This window comes from Echinops telfairi, unplaced genomic scaffold (assembly GCF_000313985.2).
Source record: "Echinops telfairi isolate 266 unplaced genomic scaffold, ASM31398v2 ScPeMD7_2291;HRSCAF=2852, whole genome shotgun sequence".
NCBI classification, from domain to species: domain Eukaryota; kingdom Metazoa; phylum Chordata; class Mammalia; order Afrosoricida; family Tenrecidae; genus Echinops; species Echinops telfairi.
The window spans coordinates 7,805,160-7,820,452 of NW_022106189.1; the positions used below are offsets into that span (position 1 = coordinate 7,805,160).

The 15,293-nt window shown below is 40.7% G+C and overlaps 1 protein-coding gene across 3 annotated transcripts; it reads left to right on the forward strand.

Annotated features, from left to right (window-relative positions):
* The first annotated feature begins 252 nt into the window (after positions 1-252).
* Positions 253-14,373, forward strand: ORC6 (origin recognition complex subunit 6). 3 transcript variants are annotated; one of them, XM_004704701.2, is made up of 7 exons: positions 253-320; positions 1,869-1,998; positions 3,518-3,681; positions 3,900-3,989; positions 8,449-8,561; positions 8,923-8,991; positions 13,972-14,373. In XM_004704701.2, the coding sequence occupies exons 1-7, from the start codon at positions 256-258 to the stop codon at positions 14,097-14,099; spliced, it is 759 nt and encodes a 252-aa protein (XP_004704758.1). In that variant the 5' UTR covers positions 253-255; the 3' UTR covers positions 14,100-14,373. The 3 variants fall into 3 exon arrangements, with proteins under 3 accessions (XP_004704758.1, XP_045149717.1, XP_045149718.1); XM_045293782.1 differs by having other exon boundaries at positions 8,926-8,991; XM_045293783.1 differs by lacking the exon at positions 253-320 and adding an exon at positions 522-589.
* Positions 14,374-15,293: the final 920 nt, after the last annotated feature.

Genomic DNA, 15,293 nt, shown 5'->3' on the forward strand with positions numbered 1-15,293 from the left:
AAAAGAATGGAAAGGAGGCGCTACCCACGTTCACGATCTGCCTGGGGGGGGGAGGCGGGAGAAATACGCGTGCGTTCTTGTGGTGCGCATGTGCAGAAAGACTCCCAGGATTGGTTTTAGGAAGGTGTCGCTCTTTCTTCCGGACTAATCCCGTGGCGCTTGGGGGCGGGGCCTTGCTCACACTGGCCGCCGGGGCTTCCGCGCGCGGGTTTCGTCGCGCCTTCGCCACTCGCGCTAGCGTTTGGGGTCCGCGCCATGGAGCCTGGGCTTATCCGGCGGTTCGCCCCGCGCTTGGGCATAGCTGAGCCCGATGTATTGAGGTGAGTCCGGCTGCGCCCGCCCTCAGCGACGCCCGAGCTTGATCGGTCCTGGACCTGCAGGCGAGGCCTGCGTCCTTCCAGCCCCCAGGAAGTGGGAGGGCCGCCGGGGCCGCTGACTTTACATCTCCCTGAAAGAACTCTTTCCTGACTGTGGGCTTATGTGAGAAAGGTAGACAGGACGGCTGTAGACTCCCTTGGGAACAGTGGGAAAAGGAGAGTCAAGGAAAACTTATGGCCATTCCGAAAATACTGAGCGTCAATCTGCGGCGGTGAGCTTGACCGACGTTGTACAGATCCTGGAGCTCGCTGTCTACAGCAATAAGGGCTGTGTAGAGAATTAAACCAGGTGGTGTGACAGGATGGCGCTTTAGATGAAAATGTTGGGGAGGGGCCTTGGGGAGGTCCACTGGTGCCCAGACCCTTTTGATGGGGGTGCCAGCAGTGGGACGAGTGACCCTAGCAGAAGCAACAGTCCTGCAAAGGCTTTGAGATGGGAAGGACACGCTCCAAGGGTGGAGCCAGACCAACTGCAGGGAAGGTGCTTTGTCAGCCCTAGACCTAGTGATCAGAAACTCCAGGGTGCCGCATTTAATGTTTTTGTCAAGAAAGGAATAGAAAGGAGGAACTGCCCACGTTCCCCATCTGCTGCCCACCTCCACTGCCACTAAAATTTGAGACTCACTGATTTGAAGGAAGGGGTAAAAAGGTGGTGCTGTTTTAACCAGACTGCCTCTGTGATTGTTTGGGCTGTTCCTGTAATGGATGATGGAAGAGTGGTTTGTTTTGGGGGGGTAAGAATTAAGGAACATACCTTTGGCATCTGGATCAGGTGACAGTACTCCCCCCCCCCAAAAAAAAACAGTATTGTAAATTAGGTGGGGGATATTTATGTATCATATTATCATTTTTTACATTCATCAACTTATCAGACCTCTCAGTGGCTTGCCCCATCTCCCTCATTCCCCATCTCCCCTTCACCCAGTTGACACCTTTCTAGCCTATAGCTTCCCCTTTCACCTCCCCACCCCCTACCCCTTCCTTGCGTACTCCTGGTAGCCATCAAAGTCTTTTTTTTTTTTTTTTTTTAGTATTAAAACCCTTTCTTGATTTTTGTAAGAGTGGTCTTATACAACATTTGTCCTTTTGTGTTGACTAACTCCACACAGCAATTGTCCTTCAAATCCATCCATGTCATGAGTTGTTTCCGTTTCATCACCATTCTTTAATGATGCGAGTCTGGGTTGACTTGATGGCAGTAAGTTTGGGGTATACCGTTGTGTGTATATATGAAAATGTATTGCCTGGTTTTTTCAGTTGGGTTATTCAACTTTTTCTGATTGAGGTGCTGAAGTTCTATAGTTTAGAGAGCAGTCCCTTGTCTGAACAGTATGACTCTTATAGAGTCCTCCAAGGAATTTGAGCTTCATTCCCAGGCCCAAATAAACTAACATAGTGATTAGGCTCTGGATGAAGTCTACAAGAGTGTAATCATTGTTTCCCCAAATGTTGAGACAAGAGTTTTAATGAACACATTGCCTTTATAACCAGGAAAGCAGAAGAGTACTTAAGACTGACCCATGTGAAGTGTACCGGCCTGTCTGCGCATACCACGGAAACTAGCAATGCAGTTATGTGCTTGGATCTTGCAGCTTCCAGTATGAAGTGCCCCTTGGACAGGGTATGTAGGTCCCGTTTAGTGTGTGACTATCCAGTGCAACGCTGAAGCTTAAAATAATACATTTTAATTTCTGGTTGGACTGGACCAGGGGTTAGCAAACTGAGCCATCTGGCTTTTTCAGTACATACATGTGGCTCTGAAGTAAAACAACACATTTTAAAGCTCTTATTCAGATAATGTTGATTTCATTTGTAAAATGTATTTGTGGCTCTCAAGTAATTTTTAAATTGCCATGAGGGACAGGATTTGCTCTTCTGCCTCAAAAGTTTGCAGACCTCTGGACTAGACCATCATAACACATAGAGTCTATCTCTCTTTAGCAAATAACCATACATATCAAATAAACTGCCACTGAGTGGATTCTGACTCAGTGACCCTACAGGTCAGGGTGGAACTGCCCCTGTGAATATCCAAGACTAACTCTTACAGGAGTAGAAAGCCTCATCTTTCTTCTGAGGAGCACCTGGTGGTTTTGAGCTGCTGATGTGTAACCATTACACCATGAAGCCTCCTTGATGCATGCTCAATAGTGGCATCAAAAACAAAGCTAAATGGCAAGTGATTTGTTACCCATATGTTTACCACAATTCAATAAAAGGAAGTGGGGGGTGGGGGGAACGAAACATGGAACATAATTTTGTGGTACCACACTTGGCTGACCATGAGTCAGAATTGACAAGCTGGCTATAAGGTAACTCTGAATGCCGACCCCTATGGATTATTATGTATTTACAAGACTCGTTTGAATAAGACATACGTCATTACATCAAGGTTCTGTGTTTTTTAGTTTTGGGGCACCAGTTTCTAGGAGAATAGAGGTGTCATTGAATGAGAGAACAAAGTTGTATGGACTCCTCATTACCATCAAACACTGTCCGCATTTAACATTTTAGCCTTTTGAGCCCTGAACTTAAGGTATAGTGTTCACTTAACCTGTCAGGCACTTCAATGACTTACACCTATATAAATGCACCAACTTGTTTTTTTCAGAGTATCTTCTGGAAATTTATCTTACATGATCCTACCTTGCTCTTAGATCCCTTATAAAGCTTTCCTAGATTAATCCGAGCAGAATTGGCATCTTGTAGTTGGCTTTCCCCCCAGTTTCCCTCTTCACTCCTATCCCTTCCTTTGCAATACACTGTCCCACCGTACTTTCCTCCCACCGTACTTTCCTCCCACTGTACTCTCCTCCCTCCCCTTTCCCAGTAAATTGCATGGACACCTTTGTTGAACACAAGTAACCATATGTGTCTCCCATGTTTTGTTATTCAGTTTGACTGTAGTACCTTGATGCTGTATTTTAAATTATCTGTTCATGACTGCCTTTCTTTATTATGGGTTTAAGAGTAGTACTGACTCTTGACAAAGTGAAACTAAACCTTTAGGTACTATAACTTTTCACAGAAGAAATCAATTTTGAAGTTGACAACACTTATTAAATGTTTATGTGTGTAGCTTAATGGAGCTTAATTTAGAGAACTTAGGGTTTTTATCATGTGTGTGTTTCTTTTCAAAGGCTTATTTAATTAAGCTTTCTGGTTTGAACAAGAAGATGTACCAGAGCTGTCTTAAATCTTTAGAGTGTTTACTGGGCCTGAAATCCAATATCGGAATAAGAGACCTAGCTGTACAGTTTAGCTGTACTGAAGCAGTGAACCTGGCTTCAAAGATACTTCAAAGGTATGGGCATAAAGACCATAATTAAATATTTATACAGTTAGTTAAACCAAAATTATCCACTGTCTTATTCTGGTAAATTTTCAGTCATAAAATAATTTGCTAAAGTGACAGATCACTCTTGTTATATCAAAGCTTGTAAATTATGATTGGTGTGTATTAGTCAGCTCTTGAAATAATATTTACTAATAAATAACTCTATAAACACTGCTTTCTCTTAGCTATGAAACCAGTCTTCCTCAGGCACAGCAAGTAGATCTTGACTTATCCAGACCCCTTTTCACCAGTGCTGCACTACTTTCAGCATGCAAGTAAGTATGACTTTTAATATTAAAAAAAGCTCCCAATTTAAAAATGAGTGTTTCAGTCCCAAAGAATACTTAACAGAAGTTGGTTACAACCAAAACATATTTTCCCTTATAAGTAATGTTAGAAATAATGACCAATTGACCAGATGCCCAATTTACCCCATAATATACCTGAAAGTTTGGAACTAGACGTCCATTTGCCAAGTGGCAATCACTCATATATGTGTTAGGCTGGATTCTCTAGAGAAGCAAAATCCATGGCATGTGTACATGTGTATATACATATATATACAAACAGAGGGAGAGAAGTTTATATCAAGAAAATGGTTCACAGTGGTAGAAACAGCCAGGCCCAATACAATTCAAATCATGGGTTGTGTAAATGTAGAACTACAGGTTTCTCCTAACTGACAAAACAAGAAGACCACAGAGTGGTAGATGCAGTGGCAGCAGGCCAGGCTTGTGGCTACGGATTCCGGTGAATCCAACATCAATAGGTTAGATGACAGGCTACTGATGGCTGCCAGGCAATAGGATGAACCATTGGTTTAATTCCTTAAGAACTGGAGGTCAGGATTTAGATCCAGCATGAAGTAAGCTAGCTTCCCCACAGATCAGCTATTTAGAAAGTAGATCACACCCAAAGGGAATTCCAACAGCATCAAGGCTGTGTGACCTGAGTAAAGAGGTTCATTCCACCCTTGCCCTCCTACAATTGCTTGGCTGCTCACAATACAAGTCATCATGGAGTTGGTTATGTTATGTTCTAGGTCACATCACTGGGGATTACTAGGTCTTATTAACTGCCTAACCACTGAGATACCTGGCTCAGCCAAGTTGATGCAAAACCTGACCATCACAATACATATTTTGACTCAATGGTCTGCCTTTTGTAAGTGATGAAATCTGCTCACAACACAGTGAACATTTGTGACTTTTCTGGTCATATTTTTCAAAATGATCACAACCATTTTTCAAATCACCTATAAGACATTTCTGTATAAATTCTTATACGTGAATCACAGGTTATCTATGTTTATACTGAAATAATACCATGGTAAATGTTAGTCATTGATCTACAAGATTTGTTTTTGTCTTACTGGAAAACTCAGAAAACAAAAAGTAGTTCCTTGAAGAATGGGTGTCTCACTGAAATCGACAACTAATTTTTATATATTTTGTTCTATTAGCAATGTTCTTAGTGTGAAACTGCAATGATTATCAGTTGGCCAATTACAGTGAAACTTGTAAGAGTTGGAAGTTGGCAGTAATGCTTTGTTTTTCTAGGGTTTGCTGGGTTTTGACCAGGTACAGCCCTGTCACTCTTTTGGCACCCTCTTCTTCCACCCAACTCCCACCCCAGAAAACCAAACTCACTGCCAACAAGTCGATTTCGACTATTTAGGGTTTCGAAGACTAAGTCTTGACGGGAACAGATGTTGTTATTAGGTGCCATCCAGTCGGTTCCAACTCATGATCCTCCGTACAACAGTACAAGAAACCCCTGGTTCTGCACAATCTTCATGATTGTTGTTATGCTTGAGCCCATAGTTTCAGCAACTGTCGATCCATCTTGGGGAATCTTCTTCTTTTTCACTGCCTTTTAATTGTACCAAGCTTGATGTCTTTCCCCTCCCTCCTAATAACATGTCTAATATACTGCATATACTCATGTATAAGCCGAGTTTTTCAGCACATTTTTTTACAGCTTTTGTGGTAAGATTAGGTGCCTTGACTGACACTCGGGTCAGCTTATACTCGAGTATGTACTGTATCCAAAATACATGGGACAAAGTCTTAGCATCTTTGCAGATAGCCTCACCTTTCTCCCAAGGAGCACGTATCTGAGGGGGATCAGACTGGAGACCCAAAGCCCATCTGCAGAAAATTAGATATCCCCTCCCAGAAGGGTCACAAGGAAGGGACAATTCAGCTAGGTTGCAATATAACACTGACAAAACATACAACATTCCTCTAGTTCCTGAATGCTTTGTGCACCCCCACCCTCCCAATACACATACACACTATCATGACCCAGTTCTACCTTACAAACTCTGCTATACCTGAGTACAGATAAGAGATCTTGACACATGGAACCTAAGACATAACTCCCTCAGGAATAGTAGTGGGAGTAGCTATACCATGGGGGTGGGTGGGGGTGTGGAAAAGGGGGAACTGATCACAAGGTTGGATATATATACACCCCCCATCCCCGAGGGGGGAAAACAATAGAAATGTGGATGAAGAAAGACAACGGATGGTGTAAGCTACCCCAATAAAATGATTAATAAGTGAAAATAAAGGTGAGGACAAAGCATGGAGAAGTGACAACTAATGTGTGAGAGGAAGAATGACCTGAGGAAAGAAACAGGGAGGGACCGCTTTGGGCAGAATTGGGAAGGTGTGTACAGTCTTGAGAGCAAAGGAAAGTGACAGTTTCAAGTACAAAAGAAGGGACCCTCAGAGTCATCCAATGCTGTAGAAAAGCTAAGGATGATGGAGCATCAAGGCACACTGAGAAAGCTTAGGCTTTAAACAAACTGAAATCCAGCTCTCAGACCACTTGCTGTGTGATTCTAGCAAGTTGTGTTATTCATTGAGGCTACGTTTTCTAATTTGTTAAATGGAATACAACAGGATAATGTGGAGACAAATCTTAGAGAACTATTTTCTGAAAAACCTTCGTACAGTGTGTGGTGCGTTCTTTCACTTTATAAACTCATTTAACTTTGGAGCCTTTGGGATGTCGGGCATCAATAATGGCAGCCAGGGGGATCGAGTGTAATGCCCAACAAAAGCAAAGGAACCTATTAGGAACAGCAGCAGAGGACAGTGGTGACGTCCACTAATGGTGTCAGTGCCCAAGGGAAGCAGTTCTAGTGCATAGCAATGTGAGCACGCCAGGCACAGAGGTATCCAGCAAAGACCCCTTGCTGAACCTGTCTATGTGAGGCACACACTGTGGACTCACAGAACAGTTAAAGGGACAAAAGAATTGGAAAGAGCTGATGAGTAGAAGCCAGAGCCAACAAAAATCAGGTTATAATGCTATGGACAGTTGTGAGGATTCAGGACAATCATGTTAAAATTATCTGCAGAACACCTGGCACATTGTAGGGGCTCAAAAAAGATGATTTATATTGCAGTTGTCCACTGTGGGTTAGAGGTTGGACTCTTAACTGCAAAGCTGGTAATTCAAACGCACTAGCTGCTCCTCAGGAGACTGATGTGCTATCTGGTCCAGTAAAAATGGTCAGTCTCAGAAACCCTCCATAAGGTCACTAGGAACCATAATCCACTCAATGATAGTGAATTGGATTTGGGGTATTGCTGGTTTTATTATGGAAAGAACCAATGCTCTATCACCGCAATGACCTTGTAACATCTGCCTTCTGCTTATTTCTTTGTTTGTTTGTTGTTCTTGTATCTACTGTTCACTTTACTTATTTTTAATCATTTTATTGGGGACTCATAACATTCTATACATTAATTGTATCAAGCATATTTGTACATATGTTGCCATCATTTCCAAAACATTTTCTACTTGAGCCCTTGGTATAACCTTCTCTTTTTTCCCCTCCCTCCCCCACCTTCCCACCTTTGTGCGTCCTTGATATATTGTTCTTTTTATATCGTATTTTACTATCCATTGTCTCTCTTCACCCACATTTCTGTTATTTGTCCCCTTGGGGGGGGGATATATAAGCACTTATTTTAGCTTTTCTTTGCCCGTGTTTGGTGGTCCCTGGTGGCACTGAAAAGATTGACAGTTCAACCCCCTAAATAGAGCCCTAGGATGCATGCTGGACCTGATCTGTTTTCCAGAATCTTAGGTATTTGGAGGTTGTATTGTTATGGTTGGTATTTGATTGTACATATTAGGGTGTATCTCAAAAGTGTTATATCATTGGGGATCACCCTCCTGAAGTTTCGGTATACGCTTTTTCATTTTTTGAGGTATGAAAACCAGGACCGATGAACCTCTAGAGTCAGCATGTGGAATAAGGGTTTTGGTGGCACAGTGAAGCGGTGACAGTGTCAAGCGGTCCATATAGAAAATGCATGTTTGGGAACTGTGGTAGCAAATGTACAATTCTGCTGGATTGAACTATGGAATGATTTGTATATATATTAATCCCACTTAGTACAAATAAATAAGAGCCTATCCCACAGCTCCTTAACACTCTATTGGTAGAACATATTCAAGTTTTCCTTCTTCGGCACGTTCCTGGCTTTCACTGTAATAGCGTTGGAGTTTTACAAAAAAATTTAAAGTTCAACAAACAACTAAATAAATAACTTAAAAGGCAAACACATAGTTATAACTAATACGTGCATGAAAACTAGATACTTGGGTCTCTATGTAAAATAGAGTTAAAAGAAATTAAATTGATTAGATGGTTAGCCAGATGAGATAATTGAACTGGATTAAAAAAGGTAATTTACCTAATTATTTTTGTAGGATTCTAAAGCTAAAGGTGGATAAGAATAAAATGGTAGCCACATCTGGTGTAAAAAAAGCCATTTTTGATCGACTGTGTAAACAATTAGAGAAGATTGGACAGCAGACTGACAGTGAGTATCTTGTAGTTCAAGAATGTGTCATTCATAAACAGCCATCTGGTAAAAGCTCATTTAAAATATTGTGAAATGATTGCTTTCTGAATTTTGTATTTATATGGACCAGAAGCATTTTTACTGGGGAAGTTAATTCTCTGTCAACCTTTTCTGATTATAAATGCCAGCTTCCTTAGAGACCAAAGTAAACTGATTCTCAAGTCTGACGAGTAGCCAAAACAAGGAAAAGAGGAAGATCTTTTGCCTTGCCCTATCTCAGTAGCAGTCAAGGTCATTTTTTTTGTTTGTGAGCCAAGATGTGCTCAAATACTCATATTAAGAATAGAAAAATTAACTTTGATGTTTTCTTCCCTTAAAGAAGAGCCAAGAGATTTAACCACTCCACCACAGAAAAAAAGGAAAACCGTAGCTGAACCCACAGCAAAAGGTAAGACTGTGCTAACATGAGTATTAGTGCCATGGGATTAGTGCACACTGGACTGAAAGTAGTAAGCAGTGGAGCCTGGTGGCATAGTGGGTCGCACTTTGGGCTGCTAACCCAAACCCAGTTCACTCCCACCAACGGCTCTACTATGGCTGCTCCCATGAAGATTTCTGTTCTCAGAAACCCTAGGGAGCAGTACTCTGTCATGTAGGGTCACTGAGTCATATTGACCCACTGGCAGTAGATTTGGGTTTGGGATGCTATTTTAGCAACTTGCCTGATGAGTCAGATTTTAAATAAATTCTGACTATTAATCTTCTGACAAGAATAGTTTTCCAAGTAATTATTAACACCAGTGTAATTAAGAATACGTATATTCTTAAGCCAAATTCCCTGTATTCAAACCCTACCTTGCTACCTCTGTAATTTTAAGGGACATCATTCAATTTCTAAGGGGCTTCATTTTCTAATCTATAAACTGGATAATATTAACATGCATGTCACAGGATGGTAAGGGTTAAATAACAACACTATTTAGAGTTCTTAATTCAGTGTCTTACAAGCACAGCATAAGTACTTGATAAATGTTAGGAGTCTCCGAGTTGGTTCCAACTTGCTGTGATCCCATGTACAACAGACCCAAACATGCCCAGTTTTCACAATTGCTAGGTTTAAGCTCATTGTTAAAGCAACTGTGAAAGGCCATCTCCTTGAAGGGCTAGCTCCTTTTCACTTAACCTCCACTGTACCAACCGTGCTGTCCTTCTCCAGGAACTGGTCCCTCCTGATAAGCCCAGAGGCAGTCTTGCTAGCCTCATTTTTAAGGAGCATGCGGTTGAACTTCTTCCGAGACAGATTTGTTCATTCGTCTGGCAGTTGATGGCATATTCAGTAGTCTTTACCTGGTACACAAATGGATCCATTCTTCTACAGTCTTCCCTTGTTTTTTTGTGAGATAATTGAAAATACTATGGCTTGGTTCAGGCCCACCTTGGTCCTCAAAATGACATCTTGATGCCTTACCCCTTTAAAGAGATCTTTTGCAGATTTTCCCAAGACAGTAAACCATATGCTTTCTTAACTTGCTTCCATGAGTGCTTGGATTATATGGATCCAAGTAAAATGAAATCCTTAACAATTTCAATCTTTTCTGTTTATTATGATGTCTTTTACTAGTCAGTTGTGAGGATGTTTGTTTTCTGTACATTGGCTTGTAATCCACACTGAAGGCTACAGTTTGTGATCTTCGTCAGTAACTTTCTAGTCTTCCTGGTGTGGTTGTGTCTGTCATCTTTGTGCCATAGGTTGTTAATGAGCCTTCTGCCATGCCTGAGCTCGTTCAAGTACTTTTATTGGGGGCTCTTACTTTTCTTATCACAATCCATACATTCCTCCAATGTGTCAAACACATTCGCACATATGCCGCCATCATCCTTTTCTTTTTTTTTTTTTTAATTAAAAGATCATTTTATTGGGGGCTCTTACAGCTCTTATAACAATCCATACATTAATTGTACAAACATATTTGTATATATGTTGCCATGATTATTTTCTAAACATTTACTTTGGTATCTTCCTCTTTTTCCCCCCTAACCCCTCCTACCCTAGTGACCCGTTAATAAATTATTATTATTTCATACCTTATTTATTTATTTATTTTTAATCATTTTATTAGGGCTCATACAACTCTTGTGATAGTCCATATCTACATCAATTGTGTAATGCGTATTTGTACATTCATTGCCCTCATCATTCTCAAAACATTTCCTCTCCACTTAAGCCCCCCGGCATTAGGTCCTCATTTTTCCCCTCCCTCCCCACTCCCCCCTCCCTCATGAGCCCTTGATAATTTATAAATTGTTATTTTGTCATATCTTGCCCTGTCCGACGTCTCCCTTCACCCACTTTTCGGTTGTCCGTCCCCCAGGGAAGAGGTCACATATAGTTCCTTGTAATCGGTTCCCCCTTTCCTACCCACTCTCCCTCTACCCTCCCAGTATCGCCAGCCATCATCCTTTTCAAAGTATTCTCCCCAGCTCCCCATCTCTTCCCCCTCCCTCCTCCGTCGCCATTCACCCACTTTTCTGTTTTTCGTCCCCCTGGAATGGGGTTCTAGTTGATCCTTGTGATCGATTCCCCTCTTCCTCCCCCCACCCTCCCCTAATCCTCCTGATATCTCTACTCTCATTATTGGCCCTGAGAGGTTTATCTATCCTGTATTCCCTGTGTTACGGGCCCTTATGTATAGCAGTGTGGATGCTCTGGTCTAATCTGATTTGTAAGATAGAATTGAGGTCATGATAGTGAGGTGAAGGAAGCACCAAAGAGCTAGAGGAAAATTGTATGTTTCATTAGTGCTATACAGCACCCTGACTGGCTCATCTCTTCTCTGTGGTGACCCCTCTGTGAGGGGATGTCCAACTGTCTACAGATGGGCATTGGGTCTCCACGTCCCCGTCCCCGTCCCCGCCCCCCATTCACCTTGGGTATGGTTTTATTCTAGGTCTTAAATGCCTGATACCTGATCCCATTGACACCTCATAATCACACAGGCTGGTGTGCTTCTTCCATGGCCGCTTATTTATCTTCAAGCCTTTAAGACCCCAGACGCTATATGTTTTGATAGCTAGGCACCATCAGCTTTCTTCACCACATTTGCTTATGCACCCATTTTTGTCTTCAGCGATCCATTCTCTTGCTGTATATTCAGGTTCCATATAAGAATTATTAAAATTCAAAATCTCACTACCATTGAATCAATACTGACTCATAGCAACCCCACCACAGCCCGCCCACCCCCATTCTCCCTCTGTTTGGGTTTCTGGACTGTTAACTGTTTAAAGGAGTAGAAAGCTCAGTCTTTATCTTAAGGAACTGCTGGTGGTTTCGAACTGCCAACCATGTGAATCTCAGCCAGTGTATGTGACCACTACACCACTGGGCTCCTGAAGAATTAGTAAGTGTTCTGGAATTCTGATTCATCTCAGTGTTAATAATTTGTTAAACTCCACACAATTTAGTGCCATTGCAAACTCATCTCTTCCAGCTGCTTGGCCAGGTAGCTTTCTTCCAACTGTCTTGAGCCCTTACAGAGCTGCATCAGCTTTTTCCCTTTGAGTCCATCAATCCCTGAACCTTGGGTTTTGTGGGCTTTTTTTCTCGCCAATGCCTTCAATATAGCTTGGACTTCTTCCCTCAGTGTCATTGATTCTTGATCATATGAAATGATTGAACATCAACCAAGTCCTTTTGGCAACAGTGACTGTATATATTGGTTGCTTGCTTTGTCGTTCACTGTTTTGCTCGTGGTATCCTTCAATATTACAACCTGAGGCTTGATCTCCCCGCCCTTCAGTTCTTTCAACTTGAGATATAAGAAGTATGTTATTCCCTTTTGGTTTTCTATCCCCAGGTCTTTGCATACTTTAAAATATTTTGTTTTCCTGAGCTGCCATTTGAAATTTTTTGTTTAGTTCTTTTACTTTATCATTTTTTCACAGTCCCTTTAGCTTTTCTGTATTCAAGAGTAATTTTCAAAGTGTCTTTTGACATCCATTTTGATTTTTTCTTTTGATCCTGTCTTAATGACTTACTGCTGTCTTCATGTATAATATTCATGATGTTATCCCAGAATTCATCTGGTCGAGAATCAATAGTGTTCAATGTGTCAACATTCTTGAGATATTCTTTAAATTAAAAAATATAGTCAAGGTCATATTTTGGCCCTACTTTTCTTAAACTTCATCCTGAACTTGCCAATGAGCAATTGAATTGTCTTTTCTACAATTGGCCTCGGATTTGTTGTAGCTGATAATACTGGTCTTCTCCATTGTCTCTTCTGATGTCAATTTGATACCATTTGGCAAGATCCATATATATAGTCACTATGTTGAAAAAGAAGTATTTGCAATGAAAAAGTTGTTGGTCTTTCAAAAATCTTTCATTGCTATCAACGGTCATATTTTCCAACTACCGATCCATCTTATTTGTTTTCTACTTGTGCATTCCAATCACCAGTAATTACCAATGTATCTTGGCTGTATGTTTGATCAATATCAAACTGCACAAGTTTGTAGAGTTATTCAATTTCTTTATCATTGGCTTTAGTGGTTGGTGCAAATATACTAACTGGCCTTCCTTGTAGGCATATGGATATTGTCACAAATAGCACTGAACTTCAAGTAGATCTTGAGTTGTTCTTTTTGTCAATGAATTCAAATCCATTCCTCTTTGATTTGTCATTCCTGACTAGTAAGCTATATGATTATCCTGTTCGGAATGGCCAGTACCAATTTGTTTCAGCTCACTAATGCCTGGGATAGTGATCTTTAGGCATTCCATTTCATATTTGATGCCTTCTAATTTTCCTGGATTCATACATTGACACTCCACACTCAAATTATTAATGAGTGTTTACAGATGTTTCTTCTCGTTTTGATTCATGCTTCATCAGCAAATGAAAGTCCCCAAAGCTTTACTCCATCCACATCATTAAAGGCAGCTCTACTTTCAGGAGGCACCCTTCTTCAGTTGTATTGTGAGTGCCTTCCAACCAGAGGGGCTCATCTAGCACTCAATCAGACAGTGCTCCTCTGCTGTTCAGAAAGTTTCCAGTGGCTGATTTTTCAGAAGTGGTCCACCTGTTCTCTCTCCCTAGTCTGCAAACTGCACAAAACCTGCCCATGAGTGACATGACTGAATATCACAGCCATATGCAAACCACCATCATCTGGCAAAATGGCAGATGAATGGTGTATAAATGTTAGCTGCTATTATGAAGGGGGTAAAAAAAGGTTAGCTATTATCTTGGAATGTTTTAAGTATAGTAGAGAAAGAAAACCATGGTAGCATTCTAGAGTTATGATTGAGTGTCTTACCTCTATTACCATTCTTAACTAGACACTTTAAAGTACACTAGTTTACTTTTTTATTACTTCCTTTGTAAGCAGGATTTTTAAATCACTTGAATATTTTCCCTTATAGAGATAGAGAAGATAGTAGAGATTCCACATAAATTGCGGAAAGACAACGATCTGATCCAGGATTATGAAGAGTGGAAAAAGAAAATCTTGGAAAATGCTGCCAAAGCACAAGGGGCTACAGCTGAGTGATTTCAGCTCTGTCTGCCACCTACAGGAAGATATTTGTTTGAATGTAGAACAGGATCCGAAGCCAACATTGGAGCTGTTTCAGGGATCTTGCTGGCCTCTGACATCAGCCACACTTCCTGGTTTTTATAGACATGGCTCACCACAGGATTGTGCTTGCCCATAAAAGAAATTGGGTTTATTTTATTTTAAGCAAATGTTTCTTTGATGGGTCAGTGTATAGTACAGCCTAATTAATAAACATTATTTTTATATGCATCTGGATCGCACCTGTTGTCAATTTCAGAAAAAATATGTTACACCAAAAGCTATGTTGACTCTCTTAGCTAGTAAATTGCTTAATGCCTCATATGAAATTAGGACTAAAAATTTTATGTACATTTACAGACTCATTTGGACAAATATATTAAGTTAATACTTATAAAGCACTTACGGCAATATTCAGTAAATATTTAATAAATGTTGGACCAAGAAGAGATTCACTCATACAGAGATTTCACATAATGAATTAAACATGAACACTATATTATAAAGTCAAGAATTATACCAATGTGGTTCTCCTGACATAAATATATCATTAAATATGACGTATTTTAGAACTATGAGAAACACCCTTTAGAGATGGCAAGAAATTACTACAGACTCAGAGACATGCCTTAATACCATTCTAGCTAAAATTAAGAGAACATGATCCAATTAAATACTTCCATGATGATAGCAAGAGAGTGATTGCATCTGAATTTTTAAAATTGATCAAGAATGGTAGCAATAAAAATAGTGGTTGCCTTTTGCCTCCTCTCAGTAAGGTATATCTAAACCTGTTGCTTGTTTATTTAAATCATTGCATGAGATGATTCTCTTTTTCCCCCTGCCCTTTGAAATTCTAGATATTAGGTGAAGGCTAAATATGATAATAGAGTGATCCCAATGCAGGCACAAAGTCCAGCAAGTCCCGTGGTAGACAGAACATGAGTTTTAAAACCATACACATTTAGTTTTAAAACCTGGTTCTGCCGTTTCTATCCTGAGAAAATACCAACATTTTCATAAAGTAAAAGAGTATTGCTGCTAGGGTTCCAGTTAGGGTATTTTCCAAAACAAGCAAGGTGCAGCCCAAACTGGTTTCTGGGAATTTGCTGAGCCAGTTAGGTTTAAGGCAGAACGATCAGCTCAAGAAGTTACGGTGACTTGGAGGAT